At 41.4% G+C, this 24,149-nt stretch overlaps 1 protein-coding gene across 1 annotated transcript in view; it reads left to right on the top strand.

Annotated features, from left to right (window-relative positions):
- LOC111962161 (plasma membrane calcium-transporting ATPase 1-like) overlaps positions 1-20,731 on the top strand; it is a 28,074-nt gene extending 7,343 nt beyond the window's left edge. The window contains exons 3-21 of the mRNA XM_023985028.3: positions 3,849-4,046; positions 4,785-5,042; positions 5,263-5,388; positions 6,449-6,694; positions 9,643-9,669; positions 13,897-14,043; positions 14,181-14,395; positions 14,510-14,752; positions 15,051-15,292; positions 15,401-15,638; positions 15,861-16,040; positions 16,133-16,220; positions 16,321-16,427; positions 16,565-16,756; positions 16,941-17,154; positions 18,837-19,048; positions 19,152-19,259; positions 19,381-19,569; positions 19,722-20,731. Of these exons, the coding sequence (XP_023840796.1) occupies positions 3,849-4,046; positions 4,785-5,042; positions 5,263-5,388; positions 6,449-6,694; positions 9,643-9,669; positions 13,897-14,043; positions 14,181-14,395; positions 14,510-14,752; positions 15,051-15,292; positions 15,401-15,638; positions 15,861-16,040; positions 16,133-16,220; positions 16,321-16,427; positions 16,565-16,756; positions 16,941-17,154; positions 18,837-19,048; positions 19,152-19,259; positions 19,381-19,569; positions 19,722-20,093 (3,602 nt within the window). The 3' untranslated portion in view covers positions 20,094-20,731. The remainder of the gene's footprint in view (positions 1-3,848; positions 4,047-4,784; positions 5,043-5,262; positions 5,389-6,448; positions 6,695-9,642; positions 9,670-13,896; positions 14,044-14,180; positions 14,396-14,509; positions 14,753-15,050; positions 15,293-15,400; positions 15,639-15,860; positions 16,041-16,132; positions 16,221-16,320; positions 16,428-16,564; positions 16,757-16,940; positions 17,155-18,836; positions 19,049-19,151; positions 19,260-19,380; positions 19,570-19,721) is intronic.
- Positions 20,732-24,149: the final 3,418 nt, after the last annotated feature.

Below are 24,149 nucleotides of genomic sequence, written 5' to 3'. Positions count from 1 at the left end.
CCGGCCAAATTGTGACAAGCCTTTCAGTACTGCTTCTCTATTGTCCTTCTGCATAATCCCTTTGATGACCTTTTGGTGAACTCTTAGGGAATGGGATTTGAATGGGATTCTCAGATTACAAAAAAACATTTCCAATCCTGCAGCATACATGATTCCCAATTTAAGACGGTATAAGAAAATGAGTACAGTTACAAATCCATGTGACACACATATACATTTTGCACTATAAAATGCAAATGGCAGGTGCTAGTATAAAGGTACCCGCATACTAGGTTGGGTTTGCTCCTGGCAGAACTCGGCGCGGCAAAGTGCACGTCTGTGCCTCGCATTCTCCCTTAAAAGAGCTTTGCTTCAAAAATGAGAAAAAAGTGGCAATATAACTGTTTGTCCTTCTTGAGACGCCGTAGCAACAAGTACACCTCCTCAAAATAGTCAGAATGAATCTAAGATAAGTCAAGAAATATGCAATTCAGTGATAGGGTGAAGAATCACCGCAGGGGTTTTTCCCTGAGTTGGAATCTAACCTTAAAGCGTCAGAAGAAGCAGCATTGCTTAGAGGGATTTAGAGGGAATAAGCATACTAACCCAACTCAGGTCAGAGAAGGCCAATGCTGTGCTACATGGAGTCACAAAAGCAGCCATTTGACCCCTACTGCAGTGATAACAATGGAGTCATCAGCTCTCCAGGGGGAACGCAAGATAGGTCATGTCTCATGATATTAGTTCAAAGAGCTGCACTCTTACTCTTTGATTACAATTAAAGTTCAGTCTAATTTAATTACATCTACTAGTCTCCTGGAGCATAAACAACAACACACACACACACATATATATATATACAGTGGGGAGAACAAGTATTTGATACACTGCCGATTTTGCAGGTTTTCCTACTTACAAAGCATGTAGAGGTCTGTAATTTTTATCATAGTTACACTTCAACTGTGAGAGACGGAATCTAAAACAAAAATCCAGAAAATCACATTGTATGATTTTTAAGTAATTAATTTGCATTTTATTGCATGACATAAGTATTTGATCACCTACCAACCAGGTAAAGAATTCCGCTCTCACAGACCTGTTAGTTTTCTTTAAGAAGCCCTCCTGTTCTCACTCATTACCTGTATTAACTGCACCTGTTTGAACTCGTTACCTGTTATAAAAGACACCTGTCCACACACTCAATCAAACAGACTCCAACCTCTCCACAATGGCCAAGACCAGAGAGCTGTGTAAGGACATCAGGGATAAATTGTAGACCTGTCAAGGCTGGGATGGGCTACAGGACAATAGCCAAGCAGCTTGGTGAGAAGGCAACAACTGTTGGCACAATTATTAGAAAATGGAAGAAGTTCAAGATGACGGTCAATCACCCTCGGTCTGGGGCTCCATGCAAGAATCTCACCTCGTGGGGCATCATGATCATGAGGAAGTTGAGGGATCAGCCAGAACTACACGGAAGGACCTGGTCAATGACCTGAAGAGAGCTGGGACCACGTCTCAAAGAAAACCATTAGTAACACACTACGCCGTCATGGATTAAATCCTGCAGCGCACGCAGGTCCCCTGCTCAAGCCAGCGCATGTCCAGGCCCGTCTGAAGTTTGCCCAATGACCCATCTGGATGATCCAGAGGAGAATGGAGAAGGTCATGTGGTCTGATGAGAACAAAAATAGAGCTTTTTGCTCAAACTCCACTCGCCGTGTTTGGAGGAATAGAAGGATGAGTACAACCCCAAGAACACCATCCCAAACCGTGAAGCATGGAGGGTGGAACATCATTCTTTGGGGATGCTTTTCTGCAAGAGGGGACAGGAGACTGCACCGTATTGAGGGAGGATGGATGGGGCCATGTATCGCGAGATCTTGACCAACAACCTCCTTCCTCAGTAAGAGCATTGAAGATGGGTCGTGGCTGGGTCTCCAGCATGAACAACGACCCGAAACACACAGCAGGGCAACTAAGGGTGGCTCCGTAAGAAGCATCTCAAGGTCCTGGAGTGGCCTAGCCAGTCTCCAGACCTGAACCCAATAGAAAATCTTTGGAGGGAGCCGAAAGTCCGTATTGCCCAGCGACAGCCCGAAACTGAAGGATCTGGAGAAGGTCTGTATGGAGGAGTGGGCCCAAAATCCCTGCTGCAGTGTGTGCAAAACCTGGTCAAGAACTACAGGAAACGTATGATCTCTGTAAATTGCAAACAAAGGTTTCTGTACCAAATATTAAAGTTTGCTTTTCTGATGTATCAAAAATCTATGTCATGCAATAAAATGCAAATTAATTACTTAAAAATCATACAATGGTGGATTTTCTGAGATTCCGTCTCTCACAGTTTGAAGTGTACCTATGATAAAAATTACAGACCTCTACATGCTTTGTAAGTAGGAAAGACCTGCAAAATTGTCAGTGTATCAAATACTTGTTCTCCCCACTGTATATATATATATATATATATATATATATATATATATATATATATATATATATATATATATATATGTACCCCTTTTTCTCCCCAATTTTGTGATATCCAATTGGTAGTTACTTTTAATTGTTTTGTGCAGACCAGTTTTGTGCGGCTCATATGATCAATTGCAGACCATCTCTCCTCACTAGTTGAACTTTCCCGGTTTGTTACTCTTCATTCCTTGATTGACGTTTTGTGCCCGCAAACAGCAATGCTTGTCATTTTGAACTGCTAAATGTTACATGACATGATTTTTTTTAAATCCAGATGTTTGCCACAGCAGAGAGCAGCGTCTCTGTTTCACACACATCGTTTGTGGCTCTGACCATTACTTTTTAGGGACGTTAAATACATACACACTCAGGGCAGAGTTGTAACTTCAATGTTCACGTGTAACTCACATTAGCACAAGGCTTTCTTCTCTTGTCTCTTTTATTTGTTGTTATCATAGAGCCACTAGTCATCTCTGTTAGATCGACTGAGAATATACGAGTGATAAACATGGTTCGTTGTGTGACGTCTTTTGCCGGGTTGCCTGTCCATATAGCTCAGAGATTCATTTGGTTTGCTTTCTGAATCAGAGATGCAGAGGCTGAGTCACATAATGGAAATGTAGGTATTTGTTATTTATAACTTTGTCAATGATTAAATGTACAGAAAAGTACAGTGTCACAGTGAGGAATTCATCGATGAAATCCTTTCAGCGAGAATACATGTCCAACAAAAAGGTTTTGGTGTGGATTGGGGTGGTTTTCTTATGACACGTTCTGTCCGCAAAATGACAAAATATTACCAAAGATATTGGAATATTGCAGCTCACAAGTGCATCAATAAACATGATCCCATACGCACTGTTGGGATTTGCATAATTTCTGCATGGTATTGCCGTCATCTCATGCACAACGTAAAAAAAGGTTTTGAGATCCATCTCACTGGAACTACAGTATTTTGAGAGCTACTGCTTTTAAACCGACTGTTGAGTATGTTGTCTGAGAGCAGATGAGGGCTTGTGCGTTTGAAAGTCATTGATTCCCTGCTGTTGACATCGAATGCCTGTGCTGAAGACCCTTGTGGTAACGCTGCATGGGCTATATTCATGGCCCTCTTTTGTCATGAACACAGCCCCCATGCAGAGCCACCTCAAAGGTCTGAAGCTTCAGCTTCGAAAGCCTCCAAAAACAAGCCAAGCTTACCATTCTTGACAGGTTCTGTTTCTGCTGTTCAGTCTGTGAACATAGAACAAATATAAACACAGGTCTGCACTACATGGCTCTAAAAAGGGAGTTCAGCCAGGAGAGAGTGACGCATGTATTTGCTAATGTTTGAATTCTAGACCATGCAAATGCCTTACAGTTGTTCATTATTCCTTCCCCTCTTTTGTCTCTAGGTTTAGGAGGCCATGCCGACGACATTGCCAGAAGGAAAGAGGAGTTTGGACAAAACGTTATACCTCCAAAAAAGCCAAAAACATTTCTTCAATTAGTKTGGGAAGCATTGCAAGATGTGACACTAATCATCCTAGAAGTGGCAGCCATCATTTCATTAGGCCTTTCTTTTTATAGACCTCCAGATGCCGAAAGAGAAAGTAAGTGTCTCCTCTCATTTGAAATGTAATGTATTCTAATTGATTCGTCACCAGATAATGAATATTTACTCCGTCTAATACCAAATGATCAGATTGTTGCTACTTTGCACCTGTAAACTTCATGCATGCAGTCATGCAATTTCCACGTGTCTGGTTTGTGCACTTTCTGGTAATTGTTTCTTGGACAGATACTTTGGAATTCATTGGAGGCCAAAACAAGTAGCCTAGATCTAATTTCAGATGTTTTGCTGCGTCTTCCCGAGGATGCTCACAAAGTTTGGTTTGATCTCATGTCTCTGGCTTTATTGGCACAAAGAGATATCAATTGGTACAAAATGTGAGTATCCTGCCCATTGAATAATCATACAGGGATTTACTCTGATACTCTTGATACACATCAATCAATCCATAATCCCATTCTTCAAAGGACTCTTTAGAGGCATAGTGGGTAGCCAGTTTTACTTCCTGCGATCAAGACAGTGATACTTCCTGTCTTATAATCATTATAGGTTACTTTTGTAGGCTACTTTCTGTGGGACTCACTGTATCTGTCCCCTTGGGTAATCACTAGATGGCCATGCTACCAACGACAACATTGGCAATGTCGTCAGAATGAATTAGCCATTTGTCCTCGATTTAGGGTTAGGCCTAGGCTTAAAAACACAATTCTGGAGGGATTGCATTGTACTTCTGTTCTTTGTAGCATGTCCAGATACTGACAACTGTCCCTCTTTTCAGATTGTGGAAAGGCAGCGGGAGGGGTGGAGGATGAGGGGGAGGCAGACGCGGGCTGGATTGAGGGTGCAGCCATCCTCCTGTCCGTCGTCTGTGTGGTCCTGGTGACAGCGTTCAACGACTGGAGCAAAGAGAAGCAGTTCCGCGGGCTGCAGAGCCGCATCGAACAGGAGCAAAAGTTTACGGTGGTCCGCGGAGGCCAAGTCATCCAGGTCCACGTGGCTGAGATCGTAGTCGGCGACGTTGCACAAGTGAAATACGGTATGTTCCTGAAGGAAAAGTGACCTGTGTATGTGTGTGTGTCCGTGAGAGGTTACGTATGCACGTGTGCCTTAAAACCAAAGAGCATCTTTAATCCTACTTTTGATATAACTTTCCTTACCCTTCTTTTTCCACTACTCTGTCTGAATCTGGGTTAAATGAGCTAACTTACCCAGCTGGACTGTCTGATGTTCATGTATAGTATGTACGTTTTTCCCAGGTGACCTTCTTCCTGCTGATGGTGTATTGATCCAGGGAAATGATTTGAAAATCGATGAAAGCTCTCTCACCGGTGAATCTGACCATGTCAAGAAGACTTTGGACAACGATCCAATGCTGCTGTCAGGTAATGATGATGAACCTTCCTCTCTTCATGTAATATGGCTGATGTCTAGATGCAGGTCCAATTTGGATCAAGCTGGGCATCGCCCAGAGGCATCGCTTCGTTTGTTCTTTCCACTATGAATTAAGGTGGTGGCAGTGGTGGAAAAAGTACCCAATTGTCATACTTGAGTGAAAGTAAAGACACCTTAATAGAAAATGACTCAAGTAAAATACTACTTGAGTAAAAGTCTAAAGTATCAAAAGTAAATTGAATTGCTAAAATATACTTAAGTATCAAAGTAAAAGTATAAATAATTTCAAATTCATTATATTAAGCAAACCAGTCTGCACCATTTTCTTGTTTTTTAAATTACAGATAGCCAGGGGCCCTCTCCAAAACTCAGACATCATTTACAAACAAAGCATTCGTGTTTAGTGAGTCCGTCAGATCAGAGGCAATACGGATGACCAGAGATGTTCTCTTGATACGTACGTGAATTAGACAATTTTCCTGGCCTGCTAAGCATTCAAAATGCAATGAGTACTTTTGGGTGTCAGGGAAAATGTATGGAGTAAAGAGTACATTCTTTTCTTTAGGAAGGTAGTGAAGTAAAAGTAAAAGATGTCAAAAATATAAATAGTGAAGTAAAGTAAAAAATACTTTAAAGTACTATTGAAGTACTTTACACCACTGGGTCCTTTTGCTTTTCCATTGTTGTTTTCATTTGTTGTTTACCCTGGCATCTTATTACTGTCAATCAATCTTCATAAGAGCGCTTAGAAGTTAACAACTACTTGAAACAGCATGATCTTGCTATTCCTGTATAAATACTGTTTGGTCATACACATGTCATTAAATATTTAACGCATGCCCCTCTTCACTTTTCAAAAAAATCTAATCAAATGTTATTTGCTTGCTCACCTCACAAAAATGTTATCCGTTAAACATTTAAATGCATTTGTATGGCCTTACTTGTAAAAGAAAGAAGCATCTTTTACTATCCCATTTTAGTTGTAGATATTATATTTGTCAGGTTCCTATGACCATGTCTCAATGACTGTCCATGTTTGTCTTTCGTCAGGTACCCATGTCATGGAGGGTTCTGGGAAGATATTGATCACAGCAGTAGGTGTCAACTCCCAGACGGGCATCATTTTCACCCTGCTCGGAGCCGAGGAAGACGATGATGACGATGAGGAGGAAAAAGCAGAGAAGGAAAGGAAAAAGAGGGAAAGGGAGGAGAAGAAGAAGGAGAAAGAGAGGGAAAAGAAAGAGAAGAAAGAAAAGAAGAACAAGAAGGACAAGAAGGACAAACTGGACAAGAAAAGTATGTGGAACTGGATTCTACTTTTATAGTCATCTGTTACACAACATTTGTAAAACTAACCTCATCTCTATTGTATTAATTGTGAAATATAGGCCTACTTGCTTTTGGTTGAGACTCACCATCATAGGAGTAAGCGTAGAATATAATTGCTTTGAAAAACCCTGTCCAACAATATGTGTTATGAGATATTCCATGATGCTATCCTATAGGGCCTACAGATTCTATTAAGTTACATTTTGCCAGTGGCATAACATAAAGCTATTTGCCACCATAGAAGGTGTCAGACAAGGTTATTAAAATAAAATGTTATTTGTCACATGCTTTTGTAAACAACAGGTGTAGACTAACAGTGAAATGCTTACTTACTTTTCCAACAATGCAGAGTTAAAAATAAAGATACAAAATACACAGGGAATAACGGATAACAATAACGAGTAAAAAGAACATGGCTATATACAGGGAGTAGAAAATAACAGGGCTATATATATACATAGGGAGTAGAAAATAACATGGCTATATACAGGGAGTACCAGTACCCAGTCGATGTGCCGGGGTACAAGGTAATTGAGGTAACTATGTACATATAGGTAGGGGTAAAGTGACTAGGCAACAGGATAGATAATAGACATTAGCAGCAGCTATTGTGTGGTGTAAGCATGCATGTGTGCGCATGTTATGTGTGTGTGTGGGCGCATATAGTGTGTGTGTATATGTTGGGGTGTCAGTGTAATTATGTGTGAGTGTGTACAGTTAAGTGTGTGTGTGCATAGAGTCAGTGCAAGAGAGCTAGTGCTGAGCACTTAGTGCTTTTTGAGGTCGTTTCTGTTCTATATTTTTTTTGTAATCACGGTTTTCTATTTCGGTTTCCATATTTTTTTAAACAGTAAATGCACTATGCATTATGTGGGTTGAATTCTGTAACAACACAGAATAAAACAATTAATAAAAGTCCCATGATGGTAGTAACTGCCCATTACTATCACGTTTCAGGTAAGACCTAAATGCAGACTGTGTTGAAGTAACAATGTTTATTACAGCAACAGGGGCAGGCAAACGACAGGTCAAGGCAGGCAGAGGTCGATAATCCAGAGTAGTGAGGCAAAGGCACAGGATGGCAGGCAGACTCAGGGTCAGAGGTAGGCAGAGTGGTCAGGCAGGCGGGCTCAGTCAGGACAGGCAATGGTCAAAACCAAGAGGGCGAGAAAAAGAGAGACTGGGGGAAACCAGGAGCTGAGACAAAACGCTGGTTGACTTGACAAACAAGACGAACTGGCAACAGACAAACAGAGAACACAGGCATAGGTACCCGGGGGACAATGGGGAAGATGAGCGACACCTGGTGGGGGTGGAGACAAGCACAAGGACAGGTGAAACAGATCAGGGCATGACAATTACTGCTTATTAACCTTCATTTTTTCACAATACTTTACTTTAATAAAATAGTTCAGTTGTTGTGTATATTACATTTGTTTTATTTGGTGACTTTATTATTTCATTCCAAGTCAACATCTCATCTCCATTGAGCTGTTGCCTATGCTGTTGGACAAAATCACTATTTTAGTAGTTCTTCAAAGTAAATAAGGCATACTTTTATGAATGCTGAATACCAACTATCAGTCACTTAGATCATGTAATCACTTAGATCGTGCCTTCTTCACAACTATGTGGGTGTGTGTGGACCATGTTAATTCCTTAGTGGTGGACACTGAGGAACTTGAAGCTCTCAACCCACTCCACTACAGCCCTATCGATGTGGATGGGGGCGTGCTCACCCCTCCGTTTCCTGTAGTCCACGATCAGCTCCTTTGTCTTGCTGACGTTGAGGGAGAGGTTGTTGTCCTGGCGCCACACTGACCTCCTCCCTATAGGCTGCCTCATTGTTGTTAGTGATCAGTCATACCATCGTCGTGTCGTCAGAAAACTTGATGATGGGGTTTGTCAAACTTGCTGAGCTGTACTCAATGAAAAGCATTCTTACATATGTATTCCTTTTGTCCACGTGGGCTAGGGCAGTTGGAGTGTAATAGAGATTGCGTCATCTGTGGATCTGTTGGGGTGGTATGGAATTTGGAGTGGTTACAGGGTGTCTGGGATGATGGTGTTGATGTGCTACGGAGGAGTGTTGCTTGGTTCAATGTCTCTTGCCTTGAAGTGAGCGTCGAAGGCTTTAAGCTCGTCTGTTAGGTTAGCACCGGTGGGCATTTCGCGGCTGGGTTTCCCTTTGTAATCTGTGATGGCTCGAAAGCCCTGCAACATTAGCTCTGTATTAACTGAAGGGGTCAAAGAACAATTCATGAAAGTAGTCAAATGAAATGTTGCTTTTTGTTCAACGATCTTGAATGATATGATGTGTCTGCCAGTGGCGTGAGAGTGACATTCAACATTCAACATTCCCACTCAGATGCTGGGCCAAATAGAGGAAGTTCCCACCTTACACCACAATACACAGACAGAGTATCTGTAGCTGAATCTTGGTGCAGGTTAATCACGGCATGTGAGAGCGCTATAGAGGATGCTGACTTAGACACAGTTGGTTAACATCTCAGTTAGTTAACTGACTGCAGTTGGGTCAGTTGGACTATGGACGTTACCTAACCTGCCATACCAAGGCAAAAGAAAAGTTACCGCCTGTGAATTAACCAACCTGGTGCATAGCTGCTAAGTGTGTTAGGGGAGTGTTTTGTTTACGTTTGTAGTCGCAGTATCATTGATCAGGGGATTCTCAGAGTGACTGAGGACTGTATCAGGGAGTTAACACAGAAATGCATGTCAGAGCATTCACACCTCATAGTTTCCAATTCAGTGTCTAAGGGCTAGCCATCAAGGGAACTCGCATCCAAGGGAACATATTAGAACTAAAAGTGTTTTGCCACTCTGCAAAAGTGAGAAGCTCTTTGCTGATGTGTAAATGGACAAATTATTAACTGCAGTCGTTTATTTTTCCACAGATAAAAGAGATGAGAAAAACAAGAAAGGTAAGTTTGTCAATGAGTGCGTTTAAATCCACAGTAATAATTTGATATTAAACTGATTATGGCAGTATGCAGATTATGCAATAGTCATGTAAACACCTTACTTTGCTCATCTTAAATCGGCCAAAGGTCAAAATCGCAGTAAGTATACGCCGATTAAAACACCTGGTTTTCTGAGTTATCTTTCAAATTATTATGACATGAAAAGAGCTTAATTGGCGTTCCAGCGGTGTATTTGATCTGAAAAAACAAAGTGAGTTCGGAGCAAACTCTGAACATACTGAATGTATGGTCTAGAAGTAGTATTCACATACAAACTTTATATGTACAAACTCAGAATCAAATGCATTTATCAGAGTGCCATCAAGTAGCCTTATTTCAGTTGTGTCCATGTAAACAGGATTATTAGGGAAATGGTTATTTTTGCAAAGCATGTAAACGTTGTAATAGAACTATTAATCGTACTATCCACAATAATCACATTATTGTGTGCATGTAACCGTACTCATTGTGTGTTATATCTATATTGAGACTGCTAGTTTAGTTTGTGTGCACTCCATGACCATGTTGTGTTTATATTGGGTACTTACTAGTTTAGTTTGTGTGTGTTAACAGTATATAGAATCTGTATGGTCGGAGGGGTATACTGCGAAGCAAGCTAGATCTACTCAGATTTTCTAAAGCTAGCCAGCTTCAGTTAGCTTCATCCATACTACGACGGTGTACATTGCTTGTCTGTCAGACACTAACTCTTGCAGGCTTGTACAGATGTAGGATCTTAATTTGAGCCAGTTAACTACAGCAGGAAAATAAACCTGCAGCAACAGCAATTGTAAATTATTATGTGGATTATAATTCATGGAAATGTTTCTATGGGTTGATAAGTTTTTCGTTAGGGCAAATCAAGTCTGAAATTTCAAAGTGAAAATAGAAAAATGTCGATGCCTTTTTAAACCTCATACACATTTGCATTTCCTGTTGTGCAGGAAAATTCTCAGCAACAAAAAAGAGTGATCAAATTAAGATCCTACAGCTGTAACTGCGCATGCATGCAGCACGTGGCTAGTCGAACAAAGTACTCGTCATTGATTCAATGCTGAAACATCAATCCATGGGTGGGTCAGTGCCATATTTTCATTTGTTCCCGAAATCAAAATGAAAGAAAAGTTATCTTGCAAATTCAGCAGGCTATCTAGACTTTTAGAAGTGCCTTCTTTATGTTATTACTTATTGTTAATGGCTTCTTAGGTGTGCTTTGGTGTGGTTCTAAATGATTGACCTCAGAGTTGACCAAAGTATTCATACATACCCCTTGACTTATTCCTAAATTTGTTGTGTTACAGCCTGAATTCAAAATGTATTAAATACTTTTTTTGCTCACCCATCTACACACATTACCCCGTAATAACAAAGTGAAAACATGTTTTTAGACATTTTAGCAAACTTATTGAAAATTAAATACAGAAATCGAATTTACATAATTATTCATACCCCTGAGTCAATACTTTGTAGAAGTACCTTTGGCAGCGATTACAGCTGTGAGTCTTTCTGGGTACGTGTCTAAGAGCTTTCCACACCTGGATTGTGCAACATTTGACTATTTATTGTTTTCATAATTCTTCAAGCTCTTTCAAATTGGTTGTTAGACAACCATTTTCAGGCCTTGCCATAGATTTTCAAGTAGATTTAAGTCAAAACTGTAACTCAGCCACTCAGGAGCATTCACTGTCATCTTGGTAACCAACTCCAGTGTAGATGTGGCCTTGTGTTTTAGGTTATTGTCCTGCTGAAAGGTGAAATAATCTCCCAGTGTCTGGTGCAAAGCAGACTGAACCTAGGATTTTGCCTGTGCTTAGCTCCATTCTGTTAGTATTTTATCCTGAAACACTCTCCAGTCCTTAACAAGCATACCCATAACAGGATGCAGCCACCACTATGCTTCAAAATATGGAGAGTGGTACTCAGTAATGTGTTTTATTGGATTTGCCCCAAACACAACACTTTGTATACAGGACAAAAATGTAATTCCTTTGCCACATTCTTTTTCAGTATTACTGTAGTGCCTTGCAAACAGGATGCATGTTTTGAAATATTTGTATTCTTTACAGGCTTCCTTCTTTTCACTCTGTCAATTAGGTTAGTATTGTTTAGCATTACAATGTTGTTGATGTATCCTCAGTTTTCTCCTATCACAGTCATTCAACCTTTTTCAAGTCACAATTGGCCTCATGGTGAAATCCCTGAGTGGTTTCCTCTGTCTCCGGCAACTGACCTAGGAAAGACGCCAGTATCTTTGTAGTGACTGTGTGTATAGATACACCATGCAAAGGGAAAATAATAACTTCATCATGATCAAAAGGATATTAAATGTCTCCTTTTTTTATTTATTTTTTATCTACCAATAGGTGCGCTTCTTTATGAAGCATTGAAAAACCTCCCTGGTCTTTGTGGATGAATCTCTGTTTGAAATCCACTGTTCGCCTTAGGGACCTTAGACATATTTGTGTGTGTGGGATACAGAAATGAGGTAGTCATTCAAAAATCATGTTAAACACTATTGTTGCACACAGAGTGAGTCCATGCAACTTATTATGTGACTTGTTAAGCACATTTTTACTCCTGAACTTATTTACGCTTGCCAGAACAAAGGGGATGAATACTTATTGACTCAATACATTACAGCTTTTCATGTTTAGTTAATTGGTAAATATTTCTAAAAACATAATTCCACTTTGACATTATAAGGTATCGTGTGGAGGCCAGTGACAAAAAAAATCTTAAAGGCCGTAACACAACAAAATGTGGAAAAAGTCAAGGGGTGTGACTACTTTCTGAAAGCACTGTACCTCACTAAGTCCTCAAACTAGATTTGTAGTATATGGCTCAGGTTAGATCTGAAGGATTCGTTGGCATAGAAATTGACCTTGCTTAAAGGTGAGCCACTTTCGTGGTATTGGTTATCCCAAGTTGAACTCAGAGTTGACCAAACTAAATTCATAGTATAGGGCTCCGGTTTGTGCACAAGGTGTGTATAGTCTGAGTGTGGCCCTGTGTGTCCCTGAGGCCATATGGTCATGTGTGTGTTCCTGTGGTCCGAGCAGCAGGTGCTCTTGACTCCGTTCATGGTGATTAGGACCAAGGAGATTACAGCTCTTAAGCTCAGCAGCTGATTTTTCCCAGTGCCTTTCTTCCCTTAGCTAACAACCTTATGTACTGTTTTTGGACCAACACACTTACAGACACACATACTGTACACACTTACAGACACACATACTGTACACACCTACAGACACACATACTGTACACACTTACAGACACACATACTGTACACACTTACAGACACACATACTGTACACACTTACAGACACACTTACAGACACAACATACTGTCACCACACCTAAGACCACACCTACTGTACACACCTTACAGACCCACCACATACTGTACACACTACAGACACACATACTGACTTAACATACACACTTACAGACACACATACTGCTACACACAGTTACAGACACACATACTGTACACACTTACAGACACACATACTGTACACACTTACACGACACACATACTGTACACACTTACAGACACACATTACTGTAACCACACTTACAGACACACTTTACAGACACACATACTGTACACACTTACAGACACACATACTGTACACACTTACAAGACACACATACTGTACACACTTACCAGACACACTTACAGACACACACACTGTACACACTTACAGACACACATACTGTACACACTTACAGACACACATACTGTACACACTTACAGACACACACTAACTCACACATTTGCCCGGATGAACAATGTCCCTTTACTTCACTTACAAAAGTTTTGAGTATTTAGTGTTCTGGTGCATGTGTGTTTGTACTATTATAGAACGTGGGCATGTTTTGGGATGATGGTGGAAGAATTTGTTTGTAAAGAATCTCAGCCTAGAAGGAGCAATAATCCCCAGACTCGGATTAAGGACTGTGAACCAAACACCATAGTGTTGTGCGGTGTATCACATAGAATAGCACCCCCTATCTGTTTCCAAGCAGTAGCAGTGCCATCTCACTATGAACCCTTAAACACCAATGTACAATTTTTTGACTATTTGTCCCATTTCATACTTTTTTTATTGGCTGCATCAACAATTCTTATTTAAATGTCCCTATTTAAACTTAACGTCTTTGGACCCATCCTCTCCTCTCCCTCAGGTAAGTCTCAGGATGGTGCAGGCGTGGAGATGCAGGCCCTCAACAGTGACGACGAAGGAGAGGAGAAGAAGAAAGCCCACCCTAAGAAGGAGAAGTCTGTGCTCCAGGGGAAATTGACCAAATTAGCGGTGCAGATCGGCAAAGCAGGTAAGACCACCACAAGGGAATTCTGAATGTTGAAAGTGCGTTTGATTTTCAGCAGCAGCTTGTCCCAGTTTGTCATTATTGCAAATATTGTATTATTTCATTGTGTACAGTACACTACTATCGTTTCCTCTGTCCAGGCCTGTTCATGTCAGGGTTGACGGTCATCATCCTGATAACTCTGTTTATGGTGGACACTTTCTGGATCCAGGGCCTACCGTGGGTCGCAGACTGCACACCCATCTACATTCAGTTCTGCGTCAAGTTCTTCATCATTGGTGTTACTGTGCTTGTGGTGGCCGTGCCCGAAGGTCTCCCCCTGGCCGTCACCATCTCACTTGCGTATTCTGTCAAAGTAGGTATCACTACTTTGTCACCACTATGTTACTATCGTATATATATATTACAGACAGGAGCAATTAAGAAAGGCATTGCCAGATCCCAAATCATAGCCTCCTATCTTCCTCAGAAAATGATGAAAGACAACAATCTGGTGAGGCACCTGGATGCCTGTGAAACCATGGGCAACGCCACAGCCATCTGCTCTGACAAAACGGGAACATTAACCATGAACAGGATGACCGTGGTCCAGGCTTATCTGGGAGACAGGCACTACAGGAAGGTTCCTGAGTCTGACCTCATCCCAGGCAAAGTCTTGGACCTGCTCATTATGGGCATCGGAGTCAACTGTGCTTACACATCCAAGATCATGGTAAGTGGACATACTTCACTTGAGACTCCGAGTTGAGGTTTTCACCTCTGTCAAACAGAACACAAAGAGATGTGCAATACAGCTCTTTTCATAGCAATCGTTCCTTGACACCTGAGCAAATACGTTGAGTGCCAGGTCAGGGATTTCAAGCCAGGGCCAAATCCTCTTGAAATCTGAGAACTCAGACTTTATTTTAAATCATGCATTGATATAATGGGACATTTTCGTACAAAGTATCAGTTATGTTAGTTGATTTGAAGTTTGGAACTGACCTTAACGTGTAAATGGTTTGTCTCAGTCTCCTGAGAAGGAGGGCGGGCTGCCACGCCAGGTGGGCAACAAGACCGAATGTGCCTTGCTGGGCTTTGTGTTGGATCTGAGACGTGACTATATGACCATCCGCAACGAGATCCCAGAGGAGAAGCTCTTCAAGGTCTACACCTTCAACTCAGTCAGGAAGTCCATGAGCACAGTGCTGAAGAACGCAGACGGGAGTTACCGCATGTTCAGCAAAGGAGCCTCAGAGATCCTCCTAAAGAAGTAGGCTGGCACTTTCAGTTTCTTGCTTTCTTGCAAATTAACTCAATGAACTTCCCCAGTATTATTTGTCCGAAATGTAATATAGATTTCCTCTTTATCTCATCGCAGGTGTTGTAAGATCATGACAGCAAGCGGGGAGGCTAAGGTCTTCAAGCCCAGGGACAGAGACAATGTGGTGAAGAATGTGATCGAGCCCATGGCCTCCGAGGGCCTGAGGACCATATGCCTGGCCTACAGGGACTTCCCCCCGGTCGACGGCGAGCCAGACTGGGAAAATGAAACTGACATCCTCACCGGCCTCACCTGTTTGTGTGTGGTGGGCATCGAGGACCCTGTACGGCCAGAGGTAAAAGGGCAAGCGGGAAATGCCCAATCAAGGTCCTTGTTGCAAAGGTCCAATTAATTCAAGGAGGTAGATGTTTGTGGTGGTATAACCCTCAACGATGTACATGTATAATCCCCCTGAAGGGGAGAGCAGGTCTTTCTGAGTGTGTCTTGGGGTGTTAGATTATAAGCAAAACCCACATTTCTATAATCTGAAAAAGAAAGTATTTTTCTTCCACCCTAGGTTCCTGACGCCATTAAGAGGTGTCAGCGCGCTGGCATCACGGTGCGCATGGTCACAGGGGACAACATCGACACGGCTCGCGCCATTGCCAGTAAGTGTGGCATAGTGCACCCCGGAGATGATTTCCTCTGTATAGACGGCAAAGAGTTCAACCGACGGATAAGAAACCAACTGGGAGAGGTAATATTCCTCTCTTTCTCTCACAAAATGCATCTGTTTCTGTGGAGAAAAATGGTGATGATAGAGTGACCCAAGAAGCAATCTACTTCCAGATTGAGCAAGAACGCATTGATAAGATTTGGCCTAAACTCCGTGTGCTTGCAAGATCCTCACCCACTGACAAACATACTTTAGTAAAAGGTATGTTTGGGGGGTATTTTTTCATTTATCACTACAGATACATTTTTAGGTCTTACATATTATTATTATCTAAAGAGATGATGCTTTCCTCTGTTCACAGGTATAATGGACAGCACTGTACTAGAACCAAGACAAGTTGTTGCTGTAACAGGAGATGGTACTAATGACGGCCCTGCCTTGAAGAAAGCGGATGTTGGATTTGCCATGGTATGGTATTTTTATACTTCAAGATCTGGCGTATGTTATATCCCATCAATATTTCATGAGTATGTTGTCTCTCTGATTTGACCAGACGGGTACTTTTGGTCCTGTGACTAATGCGCTGTGACATGCTGTCCCCACAGGGCATTGCGGGCACGGACGTAGCCAAAGAGGCCTCAGACATCATCCTGACAGACGACAACTTCAGCAGCATCGTCAAGGCGGTGATGTGGGGGCGGAACGTCTACGACAGCATCTCCAAGTTCCTCCAGTTCCAGTTGACAGTCAACGTGGTGGCTGTCATCGTGGCCTTCACAGGAGCATGCATCACACAGGTGAGACACCGTATTGCTGTCATGTTCATCCTACCCATCTTGTCTTTCTGCTTGAAAAGGGGATGCATAGGTCAACTAGAGAGCGGCTGACTCACTATAGGGAGTTTTTCTTATCAAGTCTACAAGTTACAACGGTCTTTGAAAAGTGGGGAGCTATACATAACACAAACTACATCTCCCCCAGGACTCTCCTCTCAAAGCTGTCCAGATGCTGTGGGTGAACCTGATCATGGACACCTTTGCCTCCCTGGCCCTGGCCACTGAGCCCCCCACCGAGTCTCTGTTGCTGAGGAAACCGTATGGCCGCAACAAGCCCCTCATCTCCCGCACCATGATGAAGAACATCCTGGGCCATGCTGTCTACCAGCTCACTGTCATCTTCACCCTGCTCTTCACCGGTGAGTAGTGTTGCAAAGGGAGGGTATATTACTGGAAACTTTCAAAGTGCCCCTTTTGGGTAATTCATATTATCACAGGTGTCTGAAATTATGTCTGGCCCTATGTGTGGCCTAATATATAAAATAATGCAATTAATTAAAACATTATCCTAAGAATAAATAGTGGATACAATTGGTGTTTAAAATGAAGGTTTCAGCAAGCCTGTTCCTGGAGAGCTACCGTCCTGTAGGTTTTCACTCCAACCGTAATCTTGCACACCTGATTCTTATAATTAGCTGGTTGATAAGGTGAATCAGGTTAGTTACAGCTGAGGTTGGAGCGAAAACCTACAGAAGAGTAGCTCTCCAAGAACAGGGTTGGAAAGACCTGGGCTATAGGCTAGTCCGGGAGCAAGATTCTTTGGACTAGGCCTAATAAATAAATAAAATATTGGGAAGAAGCCTTTGACTCTCCTCCTGAACTGCCACTGTAGGCCTATACAGCAGAGCCATTGGTTAGGCAGCACACAAAAATATTTTTGATCAGCAAGAACAGAGCAGGCCGGGGCTCAGGGAGTAATGGGTGTAATGCAGCCTAGTTGTATTTATACCATCCCAGCAGCTATCTTAGAAATATAACTTTGCTCTGTGCCTCTCAGAGGATGCACTTCGTAGCCTATAGCCTATTGATATTGCCCGCCCAGCGGAGAATCAGAGATAAGGGGCAGCATCAGACACACAAAGATAAACAACTCAAACACTGAGAAATATAGAGATTTCATCAATGACAAATTACATGACCCTCCCCTGGACTAGATTAAAAAAGACTAAACCCTCTCCTTGATTGAAATTAAAAAATAATGACCCTCCCCCATTTTCCTCCAGGTAACCTTTCTCTATATTTCGATCCATCCCTAGACAGTGGTGTAAAGTACTTCATTAAATCTGGCGGACTCACTAAACACAAATGCTTTGTTTGTAAATTATGTGTTTGAGTAGGCCCCTGGCTATCCGTTAAAACATTAAAAAAATATTGTGCTGTCTGGTTTGCTTAATAAGCTCAGCAAAAAAAGAAATGTCCCTTTTTCAGGACCCTGTCTTTCAAAGATAATTAGGTAAAACCCAAATAACTCCACAGATCTTCATTGTAAAGGGTTTAAACACTGTTTCCCATGCTTGTTCAACGAACCATAAACAATTAATGAACCTGCACCTGTTCAACGGTCGTTAAGACACTAACAGCTTACAGACGGTAGGCAATTAAGGTCACAGTTGTGAAAATACTTTTAGAAAAAACCAAATACTTTTAGACTTTTACTCAAGTAGTATTTTACTGGGTGACTTTCACTTTTAATATCTTTACTTTTACAGTATGACAATTGAGACTTTTTCCACCACTGCCCTTTGATATAAAAAGTGTTTACTATATATGAATAAATTTTTTAAATTCAAGTTATTCAAGTATAAATTACCATAGTTACCATAGATTGCCATAGATTTAACTTTGGTAAATTACCAGTAGCTTTGCATCCCTACTGGTGAGTACCGCCTGGGTTCAAATTAGTTAGTCGTGCCATTTGGACATCTAACTTTATTCTTTATGAAGATATGAAAGCAAATGTATTGATCTAATAAATGACTTGATCCGTATTGCTTGTCCCCAGTGGGCCTTGTTATTATGTACCTGTATATTGCCACCACAGGGGAGCAGATTTTCGACATTGACAGCGGGAGGTATGCGCCTCTCCATGCCCCTCCCTCGGAACATTACACCATTGTTTTCAACACCTTCGTCATGATGCAGCTCTTCAACGAAATCAACGCTCGCAAGATCCACGGCGAGCGTAACGTCTTTGACGGCATTTTCAAAAACATGATCTTCTGCTCCATTGTGTTCGGAACGTTCATTATCCAGGTGAGCTCGCCTTCAGATCCATACAGGATATTCACACAGAGGAGATTTCACATTGGACAGAAAATAACATTGCTCTCTAATCAACCTGTGTTTTCTTGTCCAGATTGTGATCGTTCAGTTTGGAGGGAAACCTTTCAGCTGTGTGGGCCTCAGCATCGACCAGTGGCTCTGGTGTGTGTTCTTGGGCTTTGGATGTCTTCTATGGGGCCAGGTGAGATTCTCACAGGTTTCTAATGTCTTCCAATGATCTACTTGGCTGTTATGAAGCTTTGTCACAACTGTTTTGTCACAAATTAGTGACAACATTTGAGTTCCTGTCTGTTCATTTCTAGGTGGTCACCACTGTCCCCACCAGCCGGCTGAAGTTCCTGAAGTCTGCAGGTCATGGCACGCAGCAGGAGGAGATCCCTGAGGATGAGCTGGAGGAGATGGAGGACCTGGATGAGATCGACCATGGTGAGATGGAGATGAGAAGGGGGCAGGTGCTCTGGTGCAGAGGCCTGGGCAGGATCCAGACTCAGGTTTGTTTGATCAACTCATAATTACATCTCAGCTCACAATCATCCCTCAGCTTTACACCAAACCAAGGATACAAACTCAGGATTGTGCTTTAACTTTCGATGGGGACTCAATACTAAAATTTTGACTGTGTCTTCATCTCCAAACCATCCAGATCCGCGTAGTGAATGCCTTCCAAGACACTTTGTCCCCCTACGAAGGCCTGGAGACCCCTGAGTCCCGCAACTCAATCCACAACTTCATGACCACCCCGGAGTTCCGGATAGAAGACTCGGAGCCGCAGATCCCCCTCATCGACGACACAGAGGGGGAGAACGATGCTCCCACCAAGCGCAACGCTGCACAGACCCTGCCCCCACCCTCCACGTTGGCCACCCTTCCATCCACGCCCAACCAGAACAATAATGCTGTGGACAGGATCATCCCCTTCTACAAAGAGAGCCCAAAGACTGGCGGGATCCCCCAGAGTGCTGCGCTGCCGCCGCGCCCTGGGAGCCCGCTGCACAGCCTGGAGACCTCCCTCTGAGCTGGGCCCTAATACCAGTAATTACCCACTCACCTCAGTCCACTTCACAATACCAAGACGTGGGGAGAGAGGGCTTCTGGAAGCCTCATGGGTTTCTGTTTTTACTTATATGTTTGGTTCCTAAAACATTTTTTGGTCTTGTATCGAGGAGAGGTGCACATTTTGCGTGGAAGAATTATAGACCGTTTTTTGGTGTAATTAAATGAACAGGGAGACTGGTATGCATTGCTGTACATCAGCAGTACTTCTAAAGAATTCATGCATTGGCTATTTATATATTTTTATGATTTCATTCATGTTGTGAAAGCAACCCTGTTTACACGTTTGTGAAACTTTGAGTGTCCGTGAAAAACCAACGTTATAATATGTACAAAGTGGGGCTGCATACTGCGAAATGAAAAAAATTTATAATGTATTTTAGATATTGCTGTCTTTTAGGAGAAAAGCAAGGTTTCTGTTGAAACTGAACTAATATGCCTGCAGGTTCTATTTGGTAGGGTTTTTTCTAGGTACATATAAATATCTAGTGAAGTAAGAAGAAATTGGTTTATAAGAAGACATTGAGAAAACTGGAAAATGTCCTCAAATATCCATGTTCACACTTCCACACTGTAAATATTAAAAGACATGCTCCGGTACTTTGGCGACTAAGAAATTGTTTTATAAACCTCCAGCTTTGGGCTGAATGTGTCAATATGTAGTACATACCTGCATAATCTATGAGCATAATTACTCTTATCTCAATTAGCCAAGAAATCCTTATTTTGATAGTGATTGTTTTCTTGAAGCTTTGCAGCGCAATTTTCCCTACATTTCTCCCCACGTGGGTCAGCCCCCTAGCAATTCAAGTTCTAGCCAATGAGCTTCAGCATTTGAGTGACAGCTAGCAAGAGGCCTGCCCAGTGTTATCCAATGAAGTTGCAGGGCAGGCCCACCGGCTCAGTGGACACAGAAGAGAGAGAGAGAGCGAGAGATATAGCAATGACATGGTGCACATTTATGCACATATGTGACGTAGTAAGCAATCTTCAGGGACCGCTTTTGGCTCGTGAGTGCTGCTACTTTCAGAACGACTGGCTAAAGTAAACTCTAGTAAACTAAAGTACCGGAGAATCTCTTTAACTTTGTTCCCAAATCATTCCAAAACTCAATTTCATGATTACTAGAAAGTGGTGGAGCTCCTATTTGTGTCCCTAGTGCTTTCAATCTAGACCACTGATCATAAGCACTGACCACTGATCCATTGACAGGCTCATTATGAAGATCCATACATTACAGAAAAAGAGAGGAGAAACCAGTTACTGTTTCAGATTTTTCTGTAGAGAACATTTTGTAAAGCGAGTAGATTGTTATTTTTAGGATTTTGAAATCAAGAGAAAGTTGTTGTTTGATCAAAAATAACCTAATTCAAAGGAATTACATTTATTGAATGGTTTTAAGGACCTGAGTGGTATTTCACAAAATAGTATCAATGGGTTCGTCCAGCTAACAGAAATAACTTGATTCTCCATATCATTAACATGTACAGTATGAGTTGATTAAGTGATACTCGTTTAATTTTGATCTCTCTCGTGACCTGGGAGAATGTTGTATTTTTTAGGAAACATAAAATACTCAAGACACAAAAGACTCTCAGCACAGAGTACTTTATTGCACTAAACCTCCTTTAGGGAGACTTACATTTTGTAAAATATAGCCTAGCTTTGTATCTTCTTAGAGAGAGCTGTAGCTTTCATCTGTCACAAAAGTCAAGGTATCATCAGTTGGGAGAGGATGGAAAATGATTTAAAATGTTTTGCAAGCCAAAAGTCCAAATACCCTCACACTGTCATTGGAAATAGCCTAAATGTTTACCAAGTGCTATAAAAAAAAGACAGACACCTAATAACCAGGAATGCTAGAACAAAAAAAGAGGTCCTGGGCAGTGGAGAACTGGATTTAAAAAAATAGTTTTGTTACATTATGGTCTAAAAATTATTAACTTCATTACACTTTTTTAATGCAACTTTTCACAGTATAGGATCAATTTTATGTATCTGGAATCCATGTCAGGGTCACAGTTAATTTGACGACATAATTATTTTGGATTTCTTCCCTGTGGTGCAATTACAAACGGCATCGAAAGATAGGTATAAATCCAAAGAAAGTACTTAGGTGGTAAAAATGGGAGAACGTTTCCGTAGGTCACTTTTGTGTTTCTCTGTAGTTTCATTCCACAATTGGGAATGAATGTTTATCAATCTCTTTATGGATTATACATTTTTATATCTAAATAATTGGTTTTTAAAAAAGTACTTAATGTCTGTTTATTTTGAGCAGTGTAAATGGTTCTTGTGGTTGATATTTATTTTTGAAACTTATTGAGTGCTGTGTATGGTTTTTGAAAATAAAGGATTCATATTTAGCTTACCTAAAAATGGTATTGAATCTGTTCTCTATTTTCTCAACTGTCAGTCATTGTTGCAACATACTCAATGAATTGAAAAATGCTATTGAATTTGGTCATCAGTGTCATAAGAAATGTAGGTGCAGCAAGACATGTCGCTGAAAAAAACCACACCACATGTATGCCTACTGGTAGGTGGTCCTCCCAGTTGTTTGCAATGCTAGCATTACAATACCCTATTATTGAAAAACCCATGAGTAAAAGATAAAAAATTACAAAAATGTCATGTAGTCTAAATAAAGTTGAATGCTATAAATCCAAATCCCTTATAATACAATGGAATCATTGGAGCAAGTTAAGTGCCTTGCTCAAGGGATGATCGGCAGTTACTGGCACAGGTGATTGATGGCACCTTAATTGGGGAGGACTGGCTTGTGGTAATGGCTGGAGTGGAATAAGTGAAATGGTATCAAATACAGAGCATTTGAAAAGTATTCAGACCTTGACGTTTTACACATTTTGTTACGTTACAGCCTTATTCTAAAATGGATTTAATATTTTTTTCTTCCCATCAATCTACACACAATACCTCATAATGACAAAGTAAAAACAGGTTTTTAGAATTTTTTGCAAATGTATAAAAATTCAAAAAATGAATATATAACATTTACATAAGTATTCAGACCATTTACTCAGTACTTTGTTGAAGTACCTTTGGCAGCGATTACAGACTCCACTCTTCTTGGGTCTGACGTTACAAGCTTGGCACACCTGTATTTGGGGAGATTCTTCCATTCTTCTCTGCAGATCCATTCAAGCTCTGTGAGGTTGTATGGGGAGCATCTCTGCAGAGCTGTTTTCAGGTCTCTCCAGAGATGTTCAATCGGGTTTCAAGTCCGGGCTCTGGCTGGGCCACTCAAGGTCAATCAGAGACTTGTCCTGAAGCCACTCCTGCGTTGTCTTGGCTGTGTGCTTAGGGTCGTTCTCCTGTTGGAAGGTGAACATTTGCCCCAGTCTGAGGTCCTGAGCGCTCTGGACCAGGTTTTCATCAAGGATCTCTCTGTACTCTCTGTACTGTTCATCTTTCCCTCAATCCTGACTTGTCTCCCAGTCCCTGCTAGGTTTCCTCCAGGCGTGACGCTTGGCATTCAGGCCAAAAAGTTCAATCTTGGTTTCATCAGACCAGAGAATCTTGTTTCTCATGGTGTGAGAGTGCCTTTTGGCAAACTCCAAGCAGGCTGTCATGTGCCTTTTAAATGAGGGGTGGCTTCCGTCTGGCCACTCTACCATAAAGGCCTGATTGGTGGACTGCTGCAGAGATTGTTGTCCTTCTGGAAGCTTCTCCCATTTCCACAGAGGAACTCTAGAGCTCTGTCAGAGTGATCATTGGGTTCTTGGTCACCTCCCTGACCAAGGCCCTTCTCTTACTTATGTAAATAAGGTATTTCTGTTTTTAATTTTTTATAAATTTGCAAACATTTCTAAAAACCTGTTTTCGCTTTGTTATTATGGGGTATTGTGTTGATGATATTGATGAAGACATTTGAATATTTAATCAATTTTAGAATAAGGCTGTAACGTAACAAAATGTTGAAAAAGTCAAGGGGTCTGAATACTTTCCGAAGGCACTGTATTTTTTTGTAAATATATATAGATTTTAAAAATAAAAA

This window comes from Salvelinus sp. IW2-2015, linkage group LG4q.1:29 (genome assembly GCF_002910315.2).
Source record: "Salvelinus sp. IW2-2015 linkage group LG4q.1:29, ASM291031v2, whole genome shotgun sequence".
NCBI lineage: Eukaryota > Metazoa > Chordata > Actinopteri > Salmoniformes > Salmonidae > Salvelinus > Salvelinus sp. IW2-2015.
Note: the sequence above shows the minus strand (reverse complement) of the source record. Positions and strands in the feature narration are given on the sequence as shown.